At 39.9% G+C, this 22,422-nt stretch overlaps 1 protein-coding gene across 1 annotated transcript; it reads left to right on the forward strand.

The window, feature by feature from the left end:
* Positions 1-3,420: 3,420 nt before the first annotated feature.
* On the forward strand, positions 3,421-4,190 carry LOC110709132. Its single transcript, XM_021887352.1, has 2 exons — positions 3,421-3,582; positions 3,678-4,190. Exons 1-2 carry the CDS (start codon positions 3,447-3,449, stop codon positions 3,935-3,937), a joined length of 396 nt encoding a protein of 131 aa, XP_021743044.1. The 5' UTR covers positions 3,421-3,446; the 3' UTR covers positions 3,938-4,190.
* The last annotated feature ends 18,232 nt before the right edge of the window (positions 4,191-22,422 follow it).

A 22,422-nucleotide genomic window follows, 5' to 3' on the forward strand; every position in this document is an offset into this window, starting at 1 on the left:
TGAGTATTTCACATAGTACATGGCCAGTGGTTCTTATTAATTATAATTTGCCACCTTGGATGTTTATGAAGCAAGAGTACCTAATGTTGTCCCTGTTAACTCCTGGTCCAAAATCTCCGGGCAATAACATTGATGTATATATGTAGCCCTTAATCGAGGAGCTCAAAGATTTGTGGAATGATGGAATTCAGACATATGATAAATCTAAAAATCAAACATTTCAAATGCATGTTGCCTTGATGTGGACAATAAGTGATTTTCGCTATCAGGGTGGAAAACTAAGGGAAAATATGCATGTCCTTGTTGTAATCATGAAACTTTCCATTATTCCTTAAAAAATAGTAAGAAATTATGTTATATGGACACTCGAAGATTTTTAGATGAAACCCACCCTTGGCGGAGTGACAAGAAGGCCTTTAATGGGAAAGTTCAGAAGAGGCCTCCTCCAAAACCTTTAACAGGGGTCGAGGTGTACAGGGAATTGTATGATTTTGTAAACTCATTTGGGAAAACCCAGAAGAAGAGAAATGATCCGAAATTTCATTGGAAGAAAAGGCCAATTTTATTTGATTTGCCATTTTGGCAGCATAATTTATGTCCTCACAATCTCGATATGATGCATATAGAGAAAAATATTTTTGATAATGTGATTGAGACTTTGTTGGATATTAAGGGAAGTCTAAGGATCATGTAAAAGGTAGATTTGATCTTTTAGAGTTAGGATTCAAGAAAGAATTGCATTCACAACTTTCAGCTGATGGTAAGCATGTTTTATATAAAAAAAAGCATGTTTTTCTATGTCTTCTAAGGAAAAAGATATTTTTTGTCAAGCCTTAAAGCTAGCAAAGCTACCCCATGGTTGTGCATATAATATAGCTCGTTGTGTGTGATATTTTGAAAGAAAAGTCAATGGTTATAAAAGTCATGAAGCACACATCATATTACACTATCTGCTTCAAGTTGTTGTCAGAAGACCTTCAGCAGTTGCATAATAAAATAGTTGAAACAATTTGTGATTTTGAGAGGATTTTTGTACCATCATTTTTTAACATTATGGTGCATCTCCCTGTCCACTTAATAGATCAAATCAAACTTGGTGGTCCACTACATGGGAGAATTATGTACTTCACAGAGAGATTTTTGAAAAGGTTGAAGTCATATGTTCGTAATCGAAGCCATCCAGAGGGATCTATTGCAGAAGGATATTGGTCAGATGAATGTTTGGTATTTCTTTCACGATATATGGATGATGGAGTAAAGACTAGATTGCATAAATTTCCAGATGACTCCGATGTTCAGTTAAATAATGTTGATTCAGATGTTCATATTTTTAGTAATGAGGGTCATCCATTAGGTGGGAAAAAATGAAGGAAAGGCAAGTTATTCACTTTAGATGCTCAATCTATTGAAAAAGCACATCGATTTGCGCTTTTTAATTCAAACAATGAAGATGTTAAGGAGTATATCTAGTGAGTTATTGTCCTTAATTAAGCAATCTAATAACATTTTTATCATATATATAATGCTTGTTTTTAACTTAAAAAAGTTCTTTTGTTTTTTAATACATTAATTATGCAGTGAACATGAAGTCTATATCAATTGTCAATCAAGAAAAAACAAATGGGCTCAGGCACAAAACCATAGCAATGAATTTGCCATGTGGTTAAAAGACAAAGTACTAACTACTAATGTCCCTGATCATATATTTTGGTTGGCTAAAGGTCCTAGTGCTACAGCAAGAAGATATACAGGGTATTATGCTAATGGGTATAGATTTTACACCAAATCACGTGATGCTAGATGCAAGACTCAAAATAGTGGTGTTAGTTTGACAGCATTAACTCCTAGATTTGCAAGTACTAGGGACAAAAATCCAATCATGGGAAATGTTACTTATTATGGTTCCATATTAGAAATAATTGAGCTAAATTATTGGTCAAAGTTTCATGTTGTTTTGTTTCGATGTGAGTGGTATTAGGTTGAAAAAGATGATTATGGACTTCTTTGTGTGAACATAAATAAGTTTTGTTCGGTGGATGATCCTTTTGTTATACCTTCTCAAGTGCATCAAGTTTGGTATGCTCCAGACCCTATAAAACATGGGTTAAATTATGTTATGAATGCAATCCCGAGAGATTTTTTTGATCACAAGGGAAATGGTGTTGATGCTGAATATTCATATTGGAGTGAGCCTTGTGAAAACAGTCTTGATTGTTTAGAAAAATCCGGAGATGAAAATAATAATTTGTCAAGGGAGGATTTAGCACCCACAGTGATGAATGCAAAAGCAACTTTAGCTAATCTTGATGATTTATGTGAGGAATTTCATGATAATTCAGATTACGATGACACATTATGGGATTGGATGTGAGCCGAAGATGACGATGAGGATGTTGATGAGTAGTATACCATGTTTATTCATTCAATTGTAAATATATATGTATATATATTGTTTTTCTAGAAGGTAAGGACATTAAATTCTTAGTATTCAACTTGAAAATGTCTATGTTGAGGTTTATGTGTTTTTTAATTTATTTAACTACTGTCGTTTGACTTGAATGGCTAAAGTTAGAACATTATAGATTAAGACTTAATATAAATTCTAATTATATTGAATTTGGTTACTTGTACAGATTTGGAATGGGAAGAAGAAGCAAGTAGCACTCCATAGAGACAAATATGAACCCGTACAAAAGGAGTAGAATGTCAAGAGTTCAAGAAAATAAAGCAAGATTGATGCAATCCGGAAAAAAGGATATTGTCAAGTCATTGACAAGTTTAGTGGATAAAGGAAATAACAAAAAAAGGGAAAAAAGAGTAGAGTCCTTTCATAATGAGGAAGACGAAGACTATATCCCTGATTAAGATTTGATTGGTGAAGAAAGCCAAGAAGAAGAAAGTGCAACAAGAGTTGCAACTCCCAAAAAGGTGGTAAGAAGTTTTTATAAAAGTTACTAAATTTTGTTTGTATTGTATGTTTTATTTTTATTTAGAATACAATTACTAGTGACTTATGTCCAATTATCTTATCATGTCACTAAGGGAAAAGTTCAACCCCACCAGTATTTGCCACCTATGATGATGAAGAAATATGCAACATTGACCAGACAACAAAAACAAGGGATCGTGGTAGGAACAAAGCCCCTAGCGTAGCAGAATTGATTTTAAAGAACAAGCATTCAAAAAATCAATTTCATGAAGAACTCTCATAAGAGAATTCAACACAGAAGGATTTTAGTACACATCAGCAAATGTTAGAAAATGTAAATCAATTATTAAATCCAGGTAATAAAATTTGTCAAGAGTTTCATTATTTTGTAAGTGTAAACTTAGCCTAACTCATTGGTTTCATTTTTTCCATGGCTTAAACTGAGTAAAAAGTTGGTGCGAATGAGAGTGACGGATATGGCCATGTAATTGGAGTTGAAAGTGAAACGAAACAAGAAATGGAAGGTGAATGTGAAACTGAAGGAAGTGACAACCTTGAAGATAACAATGATGATTGTCCTGACATCTTATCTCGATCTGGAGTTAACATAAATGAAGCTGACAATAGCATAACAGAATATCGTGTCCTGAATAGTAAGTTACAATCAAAAGGTTAATTTCTTTTAATAATTGTCATGTAATTTATTGCAAATTTAACTTTTATATTCTATGAACTATTATAAATATAGGTACTACAGATGTGAACAAAAGAGGACCTACTATGATGCATAAAGTGCACATGCGACCATTTGAAAATCGTGAAGCTATTATTTTGAATGAGTTTGGGCAGCCTATTAGACCAGTTACATCTAAAAAAGATACACTGAGCGAATTTTCTCGATTTTTAGATACAATTGCTCGTGATTATGGTTATGCGCCATTGATATATAACTCTTGGCATTATGTGACCAACAAAGAAAAGATGTGGGAGTATGTTTTGGTAAGTTAATTGATATGGGTTAATGCACACTAATAATCTTTACTAAACTAAAATTATCAAATTCATATCTAATTTTTTTAAAGTTTTTCAGACAAAGTACATTGTTCCAGAAGAAGGTAAAGATTGGGTGTTAAAAACCATCGGTGCTGCATGGAGAATACACAAGTGTCGATTCAAGAAAAAATACTTCTATAAGTATAAGGACAACAAAACCAGATGGAAGAATCGACCTAAACGTGTTCCAGATGATGATTTCAAACTACTGTTAGTTTTATGAAACAAAAAAAAAAAAAAAAAGAGCAGGTAGCTATTTTATAAAGCTAAGTAGTTTACATCACTAATAACATAATCCTTGCAAGTAATACTTTACTTTCAATCTGTATACAGAACGCTCTTCTTCTAATCAAATACGACGCAATTCTCAAAAGAATATGCATAATGCAGGTCAAAAAGTTTTGCTATAGGATTCAAGAAGAAATGGTAGAATATATATCACCTCAGTTGCCGTCTTTTTTAATAATTTAAGTTTTATTGTTAAAAGTTAGTTCGTTCATTGTAACTTATTAAACATTACCTCATTTCTTTTGTTTGGCTTCGGATAGAAAAATGAGGATCCTAATAAGCAATATCCTTCCTTAGCTCAACTATTTGAGCGCACTCGTAAGAGAGATGAAAACAAAACATATGTTGTACGTATGAAGATACAGCAAAAAAAAAATTGTAAGTGTATTGGTTTTAAATTTATTACTTATACATTTATGCATTCAAATTTAATGTATAACTGACAACAAGTATATTTATGTTATTATTATATAACTATATAGGATGCTATGAAGAACTATACATCCCCTGAAAATGGAAGTGGCATTAAGGATGCTTATTTAGCTGTTATGGGCAAGGAATATGCTGGGCGTCGACGACTTTATGGTAAAGGGGTTACCAATAAAGTTTTGAAGAAGACTTCACCTTCTGTGGCAACATATGTTGTGCCAGGTGAGGTTATAGATTCTTTAAGAGCTGAAGTTATTGAAACAGAAAAATTGCAGCTAGTTGATATGAGAAAGGAGCTTGAAGAAGAGTATGAGAAACAGAAGACAGAGCTTGAAGCAGAGCATGCAAAGAAAATGGAAGAGTTTGAAAAACAGAAGGAGACAATGGTTGAAGAAATTCAAGAGAAGATCATGTCAAAACTGCCACCAAGTGTTGTTAAACAATTTCTAACCTAATGGTTCAATATAAAAGGTATGTATCTGGTTGTCTGATGCCCTTTTTCACATATTTTGTACTTTTTACATAAGAAAAAAAAAGAAAAAAAAACCCTTGTATAAATCGATAATAAGAGGAAAATATATACAGTCCCTTATTTTAAAGTATTTAACTATATCAAATTAAATTAAGTCTTAGAAATTCAAGTTTTATATACAGTTAATGCACATATTAGCTAGAAATAATAATGAATGTTAATCAAGTATTAGATCATTAAATGCTTACAAAAAAAAAGTATTAGATCATTAAATATTATATTTTATTATAATTTTGTTATTAGGTACTTCTGTGAAGTACTTACCTTCAAGTGTTACTTATGTTTCTAATTATTCTTACATTATGTGTGGAGGACTTACATTTAATATTTTATGTCTGGAAATTATACTCTTTAGCCTTTATTGTAACCTGGTAGTAAGATTACATAAAAAAGGATTAAAAGTGTTTATCCTAGGAACACATTTATTATAGTAAGTGGAATGCTTAATTTGATATAACTAGAGGGGCAAATTCTTATCTAAGGATTTTGTTTCTAACTTTGTAACAATTATATTGATTCTATCCTTAAATTTTATTTATTTATTTTCATAGGTGCCCTTTGCTATTGTGGTGTTGGACTTTTGATTAAAATGGAGTACATTAGAAAAATGATTATTGTTGTATATCCCTTTGGTACTACTTTTGCTAAATAATTGTGATGTACCATTTTGGACTTTTGCTAAAGAATTGTAATTGTACCGTTTTGGACAATTATTACATATGTTTATAGTATGAAAAGTTATGCAAAAGGCTTTTATGCAGTATATTAGAGAATTTCAGTTAACAATTATATTTTGTATGCGTGTGTAAGCAAAATAATTTTAGCTTTCATTAGAATATCAAAATTAAATTCCAATTTAAAAGTGTTGCTTTTGAATTTGCAAAGTGTTGCAAATTTATGGAGGGAAACTTTGAGTAAGTGATGCAATAGATAATAAAAACGTTGCATTTTTTCGAGGAAATTTTTTAATTAATGTTGCATTAGATATAGAAAAATGTTGCCATATAGTGATGTTGGCAAGTGTAAAAGTGTTGCACTAGGGTAACAAAAACGTTGCATTTGTAAAGCATTGCACTTGGGAAAACATGCAACGCTTTTCTAAAGTGTTGCATTTGATTTCAAAAACTGTTGCATTAGTCTAATGCAACGGGACTTAAGGCAGCACTAGATAAAACGTTGCTTTTAGCTTTAAGCAACATTTTTATACCCTAACGCAACATCTTTTCAGTGTTGCAATAGGTTCTTTTTGTAGTAGTGATATGATTTGGTTGCATTTGCACTTGGTGTAAGACCACGCACATGTATGAGTTTCGATGCATTGTCTGTTTCTAGGTGCGAATTTATTCGAGATGCACAAAATGCACATGATACCTCCTACAATATTTGTGTCTGGAGCTCAAACTATCTCCATACAAACTTCATTTATAAGTGTGTTGAACTGTCCATTATATTGAGCCACAAACTTGTTCATATCGGCTAGACTCAATGATAGCTCATTGAGGGTCAATAAAGGACTGGCCAAAGATAAAATATAATTATCAAAGAATTTTACAAGAAGGAAAAATTATAATAAAATTTGAATAAAATAATCACTTATTACTCAACTTATAGTGTTGAAAATTGTAACAAGTTTCATAAGATCCTAAGGTTATGCAACAATTTTCTTGATTAGAACCCAAGATTATTGTATTCTATCATAACATTTTTTTATTCACAACTTTATATTGATATAAAGTAAGAAGGAAGTTATTAGTCAAATATTAGTATACATTTTTATCAAGTGTATTAATAATGATCATAAGTCTGAAATAATATACCTTGAAATTGTTGCTAACCACCTCACAATAAACATTCTCCCACCTTTGATCCATGTCATTGTAAAAAATCCAGGCCGAGGAGACTAGTCCCCCGATAGCAAGGTGGGGGAATTTCAATCTAAACCATGTGACTAGTGTTTCGGGGTTTTCTGATGTCCTGCGGGAGAGTTACAATTCCGAGACTGGAACCGGACGCCTGTACCTGCAAAACAAACGGATGCTCCGGACGATTGGAGATCCGCCTCCGACGGTCAAGTTAGTACTTGATTAAGGAGTAATTAATGCGGAAATAAAAGTAATTGAGTCTCTCTAGGTGAGAGTGTTAAATGTGCGTAATCCCTCTTAATGAGGATTAATGGGCATATTTATATGCCTTGGATGCGTGCCAGTACTAGGTTTAGGTTAAACCTAAGGCTGACTGGGCCTCCCACAAAGATTGGGCCTTGTTGGTCGGTTTTCCCATTTGGCATGGGTGGACACGTGTCACATTGCAATTGGTCCAAGGAGGACGAATCTCTTGATGACACGTGGCAGGCTCCTATTGGCCTACATGAAGGACACGTGGCGAAACCTGGCTGGCCTACGTGTCGGATGCTGATTGGTGGATAAAAATCCCCTAATCATTTGCCCCTCACAGGTGGCACGTGACTGGTCACGTGTTACCTGTGACAGGTGTCGCACCGTGACAGGCGACGGCCTGCTACAGGTGTCACTCGGCGAAAGGCCGAGAGATTCTCCCGCCCAAATTTTGAATTTTGGAAGTGACCCTTCGCCTTCTCACTTCGCCTATATAAGGGTGTGTTGACTTCAGTCATTTTCACACTTGAGAACTTTTTAGAGAGAACATTCGGACCCCTGAACTTGCTCTGACATTCCGGACTCTTTTTGCCTACCGCCTGTTCTGACAAGCCGGCTACTCAGGATTTTCAGAACTCCGTCAACTTCACTCATTCAGGTAACCGTCGGTTCTCTTACTCTTAATTTTCTCTTTATTTTATTCTTTTTTGAAATGGCACCACGGAAGCATACGACACGACCTAGGTTAGTGATCAGCCGGTCACCGGGGACGGCTGAATCTTGGACTAGGAGTGTCGCCTGCCCTTTTCCGGACCCATCTTTGCCCTTTATACAAAGTCCGACTGTCTTTGTGTCTATGCAGAACATGATGGCCAGAACAAAAAGAACTGCTAGGATCTCGAACTCAGACGGCTCCTCCTACAGGGTGCCGATTAGTGAAACATCTGACCAGGCGCCAGATGTGGAAGTGAACCAAGGCGGCTTGACAGTCGACAGTTCTGAGGGAGGGGTCAAGGTGAACCCTTCCCATTTTACAGTTGACATGTCTACATTCTCTCCTACTCCTTTTGAAGGAGAGAAGGCGGGCCCCTCTGGGAGAGGGGAGGAGTCGTCCTCTTCGGACTCGTCAGAGGACGAATCCGAGTCTAGCTCTTCTGGTCATGCTTCTCTAGACACAGAAGAGAAAAACAACCGCCTACAAGAGGCGAGGCTTTCTCACGCAGTTGAGAAGGGGGACAATTGGACGGAACCATCCGCCTCTTACCAAGAGCAAAATACCCCTTACTACTGCACTGTCCCACGGGGCCGGATCACGGCCATGCAAGAGAGAGTGGGGAGCTTTATTGCGAACCACACAATGGGCCCCGACTTTTTAGTTTTTGTGCCGGATCCAGAAGACACAGTCGTCTAGCCGGCTGGTACTAGTTATGATAGCGCCTGCTTTGGCTGCTACGAGGCGGCCATCAGGGCTGGGCTGCGCTTCCCACTACATCCGGCTGTTCAGCGGATCTTGGATGGGTATGAGTTGGGGTTATGGCAGTTAGCCCAAAACTCCTGGGTCAACGTACTCGGCTATGTGGCCGGGTGCGAACTGCACGGGGTGGAGCCAACCTTCGAGGCTTTCGCCCACATGAACTACCTCACCCGGACCCCTAAGGAAGGCGGTACCGGCTGGTATCAATTGACGAGCCACAGAGGCTACCTCATGACAAGAGGTAAAGCAAACAAGTGGAAGGATTGGCGAAGCACCTTCCTTATCATTACAAGTTCAGACACAGAGCTGAACAAGCGCTTCAACAGGTGGAACAGGAATCCGCCTCTTCTTGCAGGTGGCCGGAGCATGCCGCCTGTTCCCCCCAAAGCTAAGAAAGAGATCCTGGATAAAGGAATCTTTAAAGTAGAGTCGAGGGTCGACTCTACTACAGGGGTACGAGAGCAAGTACCCCTGCACTGCGTCCCGAGCTTCAAATGGCTCTATGACGAATACTTTTTGGCCGCCTGTGGCCTCAGCAGTCGGTGCTCAAGAGGTAGCCGGCCTGTCAAATACTCTGTTTTTCCATGCATTACTGTTATGACTTTTTATTAACTTTGCTATTTGTTCTTGCAGCGGACGCCATGAGCAAAATTACCGCCTCCAAGACTGCGGCGGCCATGTTGCGAGCCTCTATCATGCAACAATCCTCAACCGACTCCCCCAACAAGGGGGCGCCCTTGGTGAGCTCCGAACCTTTCACTCTCTTTTTGGAGTTGGGTTTATGCATATACTGACCGAGTGCTTCTTTCTTTTTTTTTTTTTTCAGACGGGCACTCCAAGAGCCTCTTCTTCCCAACAGCCGGACTCCAAGACCCGGAGGTCGACTGTTGCGAGCTCTCCTGGTACTGCCAGGAAACATGCAGCGGCTGAAAAACAGCCGTCCACTCCTTCTAAAACTCCAATCGGGCCGCCTAGAAGTATGAAGTTGTCCTTGTGAATTTAGACTTGCTCCCTTCTTTACTAGGTCTAACTCGTTTGTTTATGCTTGATGCAGCCGGCCCTCAGGAGCCAGACTTGGTCGAGGTGGCCAAGTCTATGATCAAAGCCGTCCCTCCGGCTGAGAGGGAGGCGGTCAGGGGTGTCGGCACCCTTGACCTAGACGGGATTGCAGGCGTCCTTGCTGAGGTATACTTAGCATATTTTTGGTTATTTAAATTCCAGGACGCCTGTTTTTTGTTTGAAAACTGGCGCCTGTTCCCGTTTACTTAGGCCCTGCTCCGAGTGAACGGCCTTCGCAAGACGCTTGACAGGAAGAACAAAGAGGTAAAGGCTGCAAAAGCTATGGCCGCCTCTGACTGTGATAAGGCAATGTTTCAAATTGCCCAAAATGAGGTTTTGACAATTGATATTCTTTATTATGAGGCGCAGGCTACTTCTGCTATCCGGGCTCAGTTAGAGGCGGCCCAGAAGAAAAATAATGAGCTGGAGGCGACCATCAACAATCTCAAGGCCGAGCTGAGACCTCTTCGCCAAAAAATGTCCTCATACGACACCTTGGAGAAATCCTTGGCACACGTTAAGGAACGCCTGGTGACCCAGGAGAAGAGTCTTACTCAGGAGCTCTCGGCAAAGGCCGAGCAAGAAAAGAAGGAGCTGGTCTGAGAGATGATGGAAGACTCTGCTCAGATCCAGCGTCTGACCTGGGGCCGCCTCTTCCCCAATGCCGACTTTTTCCTCCTGGGAAAAAACGTACCGCCAGTGTTCTGATAGATATAATCAAGAGATCCTGGCGGCTGCTGAGGACGAGGCGTTGGAGGAGGAGGAGCCGGTAGTGGCGCTTGTGCCACTTGGGGTGGATGCATCGAAGAAGGATGCAGCTGAAGCCGAGTCCAGCAAAAAGAGTGCTGACCAGGCGGCAACTGCTATTATTGAAGATCTGCCCCCTTCTTAAGCTTTATGTCTTCTTTTTACGGCCTGCGTGCCGTTTGTTTCTGTTTACCCGGCCAGGGGGCCGGGGTTCTGAATATTTTTCCGGTCTTAATGACCGGCTTCTTTTTGTATCTTTTACCCGGCCAAGGGGCCGGGGGTATGAATATTTATGCCGGTCCTTCTGGCCGGCTGTTAATGCCACGTGGATACCTTTTTGCCAAAAATGTTTCGAATTTGTTTTGTTTCGAATTTGTTAAGTATCGAAACTCTGATATCCAATTGCATACTTATACCGACTGTTTTTCATGGCCGATAGTTGCGGACAGATACGAGGTAGTTAGTCACGCCACCTATGCCCCTGGACGACTGGTTGTCTATTTCCAGGCTAAGCGATCAGTCGGCCACTTTAAAGACTGGATCCCCTTCAACCAAGTAGGAAGGTGGTTTCCTACCTGTCTTGTTTGTTTTGTTTTTTTAGGCTAGAAACTCTAGTCGGTCCAGGCCGACTGTTCCCCGCCACATTTAATCTAGTGTGAACAGGCGCTGTATGAACACTTTTTTAGTTTCATACTAAATTTTTAAGGAGTGACCAAGTAAACATGATTGTTACCTAGTCGCCGAGTGACTGAGTAGTAGAGGTTTCAAGCGGTGGGTACAGGTTGTTCCCCTTTATTCGCCAATGTCTGTGGCTATTAACTCATAAGATACAGACTGTTCTTATCCCAAGCAGTTCAGTCGGTTGGTTGACACGGATGGTTACTGCGAACACTTGTTTGACCTGATTAGTCAGTTAAGTGAGAGGTATCCTTGTCCGGGAAACGGCTACGTGGTTGTCTTGGTTAGACAGTCGTATAGGTGCCGTGTAATGATTTTATAGAACAATGTTCCACCCAAAAGGGAGCTGCTCTCTGCGACGTATTTCATCCGGATGGATGCCGTCGGACGCCTGCTATAATGTTGGGACAGGTCGAATTAAACTTATATTTGGATCAGTTGGCTTGGCGCCTGGTCTGATCATTTCAGCCATGAGCCTTTGATAGTTCTTGGTGAACTGTGTTATGGGAGAGTAGCCGGTTGTGTGGAACAAGCGGCGTGCCCCTCTTAAGTAAAATGAAAATTAAACATGGAGAGTAGCCGACTGTTTGTCAGTAGGCATGCCCCTCTTAGGTAAAAATGAAAATTAAACATGGAGAGTAGCCGACTGTTTGTCAGTAGGCATTCCCCTCTTAGTACAAAATTGAATGAAACATCAAACTTTTATTAAGTAGCCCTCGACTATTTACATCCTTCAAAAGAAATATTTCTTAAGATTATTTACATTCCAGGTTCGAGGCAACGGTTGGCCGTCTGGTGTTTCCAGACGGTAGGTACCGTCTCTGACCTCTTCATAGATTCGGTAGGGTCCTTCCTAGTTGGGAGTTAATTTGCTAGACTCATTAGCCCTACCAACTGCTTCCATTTTTCTAAGTACAAAGTCCCCCACTTTGAGTGGACGCCTGTGTACTTTTTTGTTGTATGATCTGGTCATTCTCAGGCGGTAAATTCATGGCGCAAGACAGCATTGCCCCTCCTTTCTGGGAGTGAGTCTAATGCCAGGCGCATGGCTTCCCAGTTTGCCTCTTCGTCATATAGCGTTACTCAAAGAGTCGGCTGGTAGTGTTCAATTGGAAGAACAACTTCCGCACCATAAGTTAGGAGGAATGGAGTTTCTCCAGTCGCCCCTTTTTCAGTCGTCCTAATGGCCCAGAGAACATGTGGTAATTCATCCGCCCATAGGCCGCCTGCTCGTTCAATCTTTTTCTTGAGACCGTCTGAGATGATTTTATTAAAGGCTTCTACCTGGCCGTTTGCTTGTGGACGGCCGACTGATGCAAAGTGGTGTTCAATTCCTTGGTCACCCAACCAGCTTTTGAGAACAGGCGTCTCAAATTGGGGACCATTATCAAAAACCATAGACATGGGAACCCCGAACCGAGTGATGACATTTTTCCAGATGAATGAAATTACATCCTTCGTCTTGATTCCCTTTACAGCCTCCGCCTCCACCCATTTAGTGAAGTAGTCGACTGCAACAAGTATGTACCTCCTTCCACCTGTAGCAGGCGTATAGGGACCCAGAATATCCATGCCCCACTTAGCAAACGATCGTGGGCTATGAATGGTAGTGAGGTCAGTAGCCGGACGGTGAATTAGTTTGCCAAACCTTTGGCACTTGTCACATTTTTTCACCATCTCCATTGCATCTGCTTCTAAAGTAGGCCAAAAGTAGCCCTGCCGCCTTGTCCGTTGAGCAAGCGACCTACCGCCTATATGGGAAGCGCAGTAACCAGAGTGAAGATCGTCTAGTATCTCTCGTCCCTTTTCTGGAGTAACACACTTTAAGTAGGGTTGAAGGTACCCTCTTTTGTGAAGTTCTCCCCTTATCATTTCAAAATTGGCTGCCCGTTTTTTCAGCGCTGCCGCCTGGTGATGATCATCCGGCAGGGTACCGTTTGTCAGATATGCCCTGATTGGATCCATCCAGGTTGAGCTTCTGTCTAGGATTCCAATAGGGTCTTCCTCGATGCTTCTCTTCTTCATTACTTCCCAAAAAACAGTTCGAGGAGTATCACAAGAGGCGGATGATGCTAATTTTGAAAGTGCATCCGCCTGGTTGTTTTCTGATCTCGGCACTTGAGTCAGATGAAAATCTTCAAGGGATCCGACTGCTTGTCGTACCGCCTGTAAATACTTGATCATGGCCGGATGGGTTGCTTCGTATTCGCCATTATACTGACTCACTATCAATTGTGAATCGGAACAGGCGTCTATCTTTCGTGCCCCTGCCGCCTTGCACATGCGAATTCCGGCTAGTAAAGCTTCATATTCTACCTCATTGTTTGAGGCCTGAAAACTGAAGCGTAGAGCATACTCGTACCTGTCGCCCTCTGGCGACTGACATATGACGCCTGCTCCACAACCATTTGAAGTAGAGCTTCCGTCCACATATACCTTCCAGACTTGGTCTGGATCTCGAGAATCAGGGGGACGAGTCATCTCAACAATAAAGTCAGCAAAGGCTTGCCCCTTCACTGCTTTTCTAGGCTCGAAGGTAACTTCGAGGCTCTGTATTTCTATGGCCCATTTGATCATCCGGCCTGACGACTCCATGGTGGTCAGTGGCCGCTTGATAGGTTGATCTGTATACACGACGACTGCATGTGCCAAAAAGTAGGGCTTCAATTTTTTAACAGCCATGAAGAGTGCAAGACCAAATTTCTCCACTAAGGGATACCTCAAGTCGGCATTTTTTAGTACATGACTGACAAAGTAGACCGGGAGCTGACAGCCGTCTCTTTCAGCAAGAAGAACAGCGCTTAACACATGATCAGAGACGGCCAGGTACATGTAGAGTACTTCTTTGGGCAAAGGGCTGACCAGCCTCGGCAAGGAATGCAAGTAAACTTTCAATTTCTGGAAGGCCGCCTCAGCATCCGGCCCCCATTCAAACCTTGCCTTCTTCTTAATGGCTTGGAAGAAGTATAAGCATTTGTCGCCTGATCGGCTTAGAAATCTTCCCAAGGCCGCCAGACAACCTGTTAACTTCCGAACCTCTCGGACGGTACGAGGCGACTGCATGTCGATGACCGCCTGCACCTTCTCAGGGTTCGCCTCTATTCCTCTCTGATTGATAAGGAATCCGAGAAATTTCCCAGACTCAACCCAAATACACATTTCTTGGGATTGAGCATGACATGGTGCCGTCTGAGTGTGGCAAAAGTTTCTCGGAGGTCCGACAGATGATCTATCTGAAGCTTAGACTTGACAATCATATCATCAATGTATGCCTCGACGTTTCTCCCAATCTGATCAAAGAACGCAGTGTTTATCATTCGCTGGAAGGTGGCCGGGGCATTCTTAAGACCAATCGGCATGACCGTGTAACAGTATAACCCTTGATTAGTGACGAAGGCCGTCTTCTCCTGATCTTTCTTCCATAAAGGAATTTGATGGAAACCAGAGTAGGCGTCCATAAAGCTCATCAAAGCATGGCCGGCTGTTGAGTCGACCAGGTTATCAATTTTAGGCAGAGGGTAACTGTCTTTTGGGCACGCCTTGTTTAAGTCTGTGTAGTCTACACACATTCGCCAGGTGCCATTCGGCTTTTTAACAAGCACCACATTTGCAACCCAGTCTGGAAAGTAACATTGCCGAATGAACCCTGCATCAAGTAATTTTTTAACTTCGGCGGCTGCCGCCTGACATCTTTCTTTGCCATGGTTCCGCTTCTTCTGCCTTACCGGCTTCTTTTTCGGATCCACAGCCAGTTTATGTACCGCCAGGTCAGGACTAATGCCTGGTATTTCGTGGACTTTGAATGCAAAGATGTCCTTGTATTCTTTCAATAGTTTGTGAAAGTCGTCACCCAGGACTCTCAGAGCAGTCGTCCCAACTTTGACTATTCGGTCAGGACGCGAGTCGTCTAAGATCAGGTCCGTATGCTCACCAGCCGGCTGAGGGCGGAATTCATCCGACCGCTCCTCTGCCAATGATTGCTATTTTCTGTCTTTTCTTGCGGCCCCCGTCTGGGCTGCCTTTCTCTTCTTGTCGCCTGCTTCTTGAACAGGCCCACTCTCCTTGACATTGTCAAGGTCTGTTTTTCCACCACTTGACCCAGCGGCCATAACAGTGGGCTTGATATCCGAGAGATAACACTCTCGGGCCATCCTCTGATCTCCCCTTAGGGACCCGACTGTTCCATCATCCTTCTCAAACTTGAGCAACATAAGAGATGGGATTATAACAGCCTTGGAATTATTCAAGGTTGGTCGTCCCAGAATCATGTTGTAGGCCGAGAGTTCTTCTACTACCAGGAACCAGACTACCATGTGTCGTCCTCCCCCTTTTTCACCCAGGCGGATGGGTAAATCCACTCGTCCCACTGGGTGGACGACTCCTCCTCCAAACCCTACTAAAGGGTGGGATGCCGGATGTATGCAATCAGTCTGATATTTGAGTTTTGACAGACATTTGCTACTGATAAGATCTGAGGAGCTTCCGGTATCTATAAGGATTCGGCCAACTCTCTGGTTGGCCACTTTACATTCAACAACGATAGGGTCGTCATGCGGCCCCCTTACCCCTCCTAGATCTTCTTCAGTGATGACAATCTCAGGAAATGAATATTTGGAGGGCCGTTCTTGGTGAACGGAATTTACGTCTAGCCGCCTGATATTGTCTTTGTTGCCCCTAATAGTGGGGCCGCCTCCTGAGAAGCCGCCTGCAATGGTGTAGACGACTGCATCATCTGTATCGGAGCTGTCGGCCTGTTGACTCTTTTTGGCCGACTGCTTTTTCGAGGAAGTGTTCCCCGTAGATTTCTTGACATAAGAGTCAAGATCGCCTTGCTCATCCAGGCGGTCCAGATACCGCATGAGACTGATGCATTCGTTGGTGTGATGAAAAACATCTTCATGATAATCACAGAATTTTTCTTGGTTCCGGTTGCTCGCAGAACCCTTCATGGGGACCGGCTTCTCAATTTAGATCCGTCCCTTGATTTCCTTTAGGATAGCTTGGCTATCCTTGTTAAACGCATACTTTGGGGAGTATGGTTTGAATTCTTTCTTCTTCTTCTGGGCCGGCTGTTTAGAGGAATCAGCCGCCCAGACCTCTTTTCTCTTCTTCTCATCTTTGTTCGACGACTGTTTCTGTCGTCCTTCTCTTTTGTCGAACCTTTTCCCGTCCGACTGTTTTCCCGTACTACAAAGATCAGTCGCCTGTATATAGGCTTCCGCTTCAATCAAGGCCTCTTGAAGAGTCGCCACCCTCTTTCGAACCAAATCAAATTTGAATGTCGACCCGTCTTTGAGGCCTCTAAAAAAGTCAGTATAGGCTACCTCATCCGGTAACCCTTGAATTTGTATTCTCATCAGGTTGAACCGCCTGATGTAAGAACGAAGCCCCTCCTTCTCGCCCTGCTGAATCGTTCCTAAATCAAGGGTCGTCTTCTTCGCAGGTAAGTTCATGGCAAAGTTGGAGGTGAATAAGTAAGCAAGCGTCCTGAAGTTATTCACACAACCAGTCGGCAGGTTGCCGAACCATTATTGTACGATTCCTTTGAGAGTCGCTGGAAAACACTTGCACCAAGTGGGATCATCCAACCCTTGAAGGTACAACAGGTTGGTGAATGCCATCAAATGGTCTTCTGGGTTAGTAGTGCCGTCATAGGCGCCTACTAATACATTTTTTACTTTGGCCGGCTGAGCGGCTTCAGCAATTTCCTTGGAGAAGGCCGACGGCTGTTCCCCAAGTCTAAGCAACCGTAGCTGCCAGTCCATAGGTTGGACATTCTTTGCTGCATGCCCACCAAACAGAGGTGGCTGCAAAAAATATTGTTGTTGCGGTACAAATGGTAAGTTTGGTACCGCCTGGTCACTATGAAAGCCGGACTGACGGGAGGTGCCGCCTGACTGACTCTCATGATGCGACTGAGTATACTTCATCGAGGTATTGTGTAGACTGTCTTGGAAGTCTGAAGTAGAGGCCGACTCTGACAATCGGTCATTCTTCTTCTGCTCTAGCAATAGCCGAGCATCTGTGTATGTTTTCTTCGACCCGTCCGCCTGAATATGACGAACAGGTTTCCTCTTTCCTGGAGTAGGAAAGCGGTACTTTGTGAGATCAAGGACAGGCGGCTCCCACTTCCTAGAGTTAGGATGAGGGGTCGCCTCTCGCCCTCGAACAGGCTTCCTCCTCCCTGAAGAGGAAGGTTTCTTAGCCGACTGCTCCTTGGCCAGAGCAGGCGGCTTCTTGTTGAGCAACTCTTGAATCTCTCCCTTGAAGCCCCTCATGAAGGTCATGAGTTCGTTTCTTGTAATGGGAGCAGACCCATCAGTCGGCTGCTGCTGAACAGGCGGTGCGCCGGCTGGATCACTGAGTCCAGTTTGAAGATGTTCCCGTTCCCTCCTTTCGGTATGACGGGTGCGTCGGGCCCTTAGGGTCCCGTCTGAAGCTGTGTGAGCTTCAACTTCAAATTCTTCCTCAGTATCATGGTCCGACTGAACTTGAGGGTCGTCTATGGGACGCCTCTCTTCAGGAGTCGGTACAGACGTGGATGCCATCTCAGAAGTACTCTCCCCACAGACGGCGCCAAAATGTTTCGGGGTTTTCTGATGTCCTGCGGAAGAGTTACAATTCCGAGACTGGAACCGGACGCCTGTACCTGCAAAACAAACGGATGCTCCGGACGATTGGAGATCCGCCTCCGACGGTCAAGTTAGTACTTGATTAAGGAGTAATTAATGCGGAAATAAAAGTAATTGAGTCTCTCTAGGTGAGAGTGTTAAATGTGCGTAATCCCTTTTAATGAGGATTAATGGGCATATTTATATGCCTTGGGATGCGTGCCAGTACTAGGTTTAGGTTAAACCTAAGGCTGACTGGGCCTCCCACAAAGATTGGGCCTTGTTGGCCGGTTTTCCCATTTGGCATGGGTGGACACGTGTCACATTGCAATTGGTCCAAGGAGGACGAATCTCTTGATGACACGTGGCAGGCTCCTATTGGCCTACATGAAGGACACGTGGCGAAACCTGGCTGGCCCACGTGTCGGATGCTGATTGGTGGATAAAAATCCCCTAATCAACTAGCACTATAATTACAAAATAACACAAGTAATCAGGGGAGGATATATATTTATTGAGGCTCATAAGGGTCCGACCCCTATAACTTTTGTAGGAGTTACTTGACGTGCGTGATAAAATATTATGTCAAGTGACAAATCCAATAACTTTTGCAAGTGAGTTCAAATAAATGAAAATTAAAATTTAATGTAACATAGATAGTTTTACTACTTAATTTAATTAAAAAAATAATATTTAAATTTACATTTAATTGAAAAAATAAATATTTAAATTTAGTTCTATCGAGACCTTAAATATTTACACTCGAATCATAACATTACAAATTATTTCACAACTTAAAATTTATTAACTACAAATCTAAAATGGTACGTATTTTTTAAATTATATGATTTTTGTATATACATTGTACATATATTGTACATGTATCATAATAAATTGTTTGCATCTATTGACGCATATAAAATTGTAAAAATTAAAATTTTGATCAAACTCGCATATTGCTTCCTTATAGTGATTAATAATTTGATTAGTATATTTTAATTGTATGAAACAAACTTTTATAAGAGTTAAGTTGGGTCGATTGATTTCATTGCTTTAAACTTAAATTCAGTCAGATTATTGTTTTTTTTTGTTAATAATTAATTAAATATCTATAATTTTAATTATAAGTTATTAAAGTTTAAAATTTGGGCCACCATATCTTTTAGTATAAAGACCTGCTAGTATTTGCATCATTAATATAAAACATAACTAAACTTGAAGAATCAATGAGCTCAAAGGAAAATTGTCGTGGCGCAAGGTCATCATTAATGGAGAAAGAGAGATTTTGAAGTGAACTCAACCTAGAAAAAACATCAAATGAGATTGAAGTAAAAGTGTTATTATCAAGAAAAGCAGTTTGAAGAAGAGAGGGATTATCTAAAGAAGGTAAAGGGGCAGTAATTTCATTGTTTTGAAGAGAAAGTGTGGTGAGTTGAGAGAGGGTATTAATGGAAGAAGGAAGTGTAGTTTTTAGAGATTGAGAAGCAAGATTAATGGAGGTAACCTTTTTTCTATTGTCACAGTTTACACCTTTCCATTTGCAGAAATCTATGAATGAATCAACCCAAAAAAGAAGATGATACGAAGGATTTCAACAAGCATCCATGGAGGATTTGTCATCTGCAATGTTGGTAGCAAATTGAAGCTAAGTGTAAGGAAGAGGAAGAAAATGATTACATTTGGTGGTTGGAGAGAAAGAGAAATTCTACATGTAAAATGGTTGGAAAGAGGATAGACATAGAGAATTTAGATGGAGGGAGAAGAAGACCGGAAAATTCTTCTTCTCCCAAGTTTCTCCCTCCATCTACATCAGCGTTACACTTAATATTTGAATTCTACAACATTTAAGTTGTCCTAAAATCACTACTTTGATTTTTGCTACCAATCTGAAATTTTATTTTATTTACTTCCACACAAAAAAAAAACCCACTTTATGGTTTTCGTTAATGGTTAGTCTGTAATTTTTTTTTCTCATTTTGCGTGCTGAAAATATATCTCGTTAAGGTTATATGGGTCATTTTAGACTTTAAGGATCCAAATTAAGCTCGGAATTACAACAATAAAATAAGTGCCTGGTTTTGCATGTCATATAATGCATTGATTTACGTGCAATTATTCTTTTTGCGGTGAAAATCACTCGAGTAAGGTTTTAAGGGTTATAAATTCATGATGTTCTTTATAATTATATAATAGTTCGTTCCGATTTAATCCGGGTGTACCATGAGCGCATGGTACACCCGGGTGTACGAACCATCAATTGTTATTTTAGTTCTTATGGGACCAAATTGAGTTTAGAATTGAAAAGAAAACAATTCTATTCTAAACTCAATTTGGTCCCATAAGAACTAAAATAGCAATTGGTGGTTCGTGCACCCGGGTGTACCATGGTACACACGGATTAAAGTGGAAAGAACTAGTATATAATTATAAAGAACATCATGAATTTATAAAATAACATATCATTGAAATATAAAGAACATAGTTTTTTATGAGATCTAGTTTTTGCAAAAGGTAAAAGATAATTATTAATTGAGTTTTACCAATAATTTAATGTCAAATTATTTCAAAATATTCAGATATCAAAAACTTTTCTATCTAAAATTATTTTCACACAAATACAATTCAAATTTTCATTCTTAAATTTGAAAAATTCAAAATGTATAATATAAGAACATATTATATAAGTAAAAAGAACATAATTTGTATTATGTACCCAAAGAACATGATTTTTATATGGCTTGATCAGACTAAAAAAACATATTTCATTGCAATTATAAAATGATTAAAGAACATATATCCGAATATGAAGAACATCATGTTCAACCTTAGAAAATAACACCAAAACAAAAAAGTAAATTAAAAATAAAATAAAAAATACCTTTTCCCTCAACAACGAATTTGTCATATCTTTCAATTAGATGATTCATCAAAACGATAAAATTAACTCTATAATAACATTAAATCAATTCAAAATTCAAACTTTATCATGATTTCTGTCTCTATAAACTCAAAATTTGAAATTTTGTTTATTAAAAGTAATATGGAATGTAAATAATAAATCAATTGCATAAATCAAGGAATACAAAAACAAATCAATTTCTTAACTCAAATAAAGAATCGTTTTGATTTTTTTTACCCGTGTACTTTGTATTTGTAGTTTTGCAAAGCTTGGGTCGTGCAGGCGGATGCATGATCCGCATGGTGCATCCGCTCCAAAATACAAAAAGGCGGAATGTACATGCAGGTATATACTAATGTACATGAGCGTATAAAAGAACATTGTGTTCTTTTATAATGTACATTGACATATACATAAAAGAACATAGTGTTCAATTATGATGTACATGATTTTGTGCAACAATTTTGTATATATATATTTTTTTTTGAAAGAAATATTGTATAAGGAAATAGATAAGTAGTACTATAATATATTTATTTTTTTACCATACATTGGATACAAATCATTTCAATTTTTTTATTTTATTTTTGTAATTTTTTTTTACCAAAAGTTCACTTTCTCTCTCCAAACAAAACTTCAAACCCATTTAAATTCCTCAAACCTCAAGCAAAATTTCAAGAAATTCGAAATTTTGAGTCCAATATTGTTCAAAATGACATCTAAAAACGAAAGGTAAGACCAAATTCGACATTCATACTTGTTTATTTGACATTCATATTTGTTTATTTTAAGTTTGAGTGTTTGTTTTTTATAAATTTGATTGAAAATTGTAATATTTGATTTTATTGGGAATTAATTTGTGATTTTGATGTAATTTTGTTGTTGCAATGAGAAATAAAATGAATTTCTTGAAGAAGATCGACCAATTAATACATTTTGAAAGAAGAAAGCAAGCAAATAGACAAATTTAGAAAAAGTTGTAGCTCCAAATAATATAATGTACATTAAAATACAATAAAATGTTCTTTTTCCATATACTTACATGATCCAAATAATACAACGTACATTATAATACAGTAAAGTGTACTTTTTCATATACATACATGATCATTTATACCAAATGGACATTTACTATATGAATAATCACTAGTACAAAATTAAAATTGAATTAGGCACCCCTAATTTGCCACCAGTTCAACCTAAATCGGTGGAAATAAAAATGGGCGGGGTTTGGGTGAAGGTAATTGGCACCGGTTCAACCCAAACCGGTTCCATATGTTATAAAGGTCACCGATTCAAACCGGTGGCAATTGAACCGGTGCAATTAAAAAAAAAAAACCCGCCTTATCTCTCCCCTTCCTTTATTCCTTCTCTTTCCTTTTCATTTCTCAGCCTTCCCTCCTCTTTTGAAAACGCAAAACCCTCCACGTACTGTTGCATTCCCCTTTTCCCTCCACCATAGCCGCCACCTTCAATGTCGGCCATGTGCATTGCTGGAGGTTCGAAAACCCTCCACCAGTGCCGTCTTCTCTTTCCCTTGTCCTTCTCTTTCCCCTTTCTTTCTCTTTCATTTTCGGACAACTCCACCACTCCACCACAGCCGCCTCCA

The sequence above is a fragment of the Chenopodium quinoa genome, unplaced genomic scaffold (genome assembly GCF_001683475.1).
Source record: "Chenopodium quinoa cultivar QQ74 unplaced genomic scaffold, ASM168347v1, whole genome shotgun sequence".
In the NCBI taxonomy this organism is placed as follows: domain Eukaryota; kingdom Viridiplantae; phylum Streptophyta; class Magnoliopsida; order Caryophyllales; family Amaranthaceae; genus Chenopodium; species Chenopodium quinoa.

What these genes read in the sequence shown, in the direction of transcription:
- LOC110709132 (XM_021887352.1), top strand. Translation starts at nt 3,447, where the DNA reads ATGGAAGGTGAATGTGAAACTGAAGGAAGTGACAACCTTGAAGATAAC. An exon ending in AGAATATCGTGTCCTGAATA is followed by an intron (nt 3,583 to 3,677) that starts GTAAGTTACAAT and finishes TTATAAATATAG; the next exon opens with GTACTACAGATGTGAACAAA.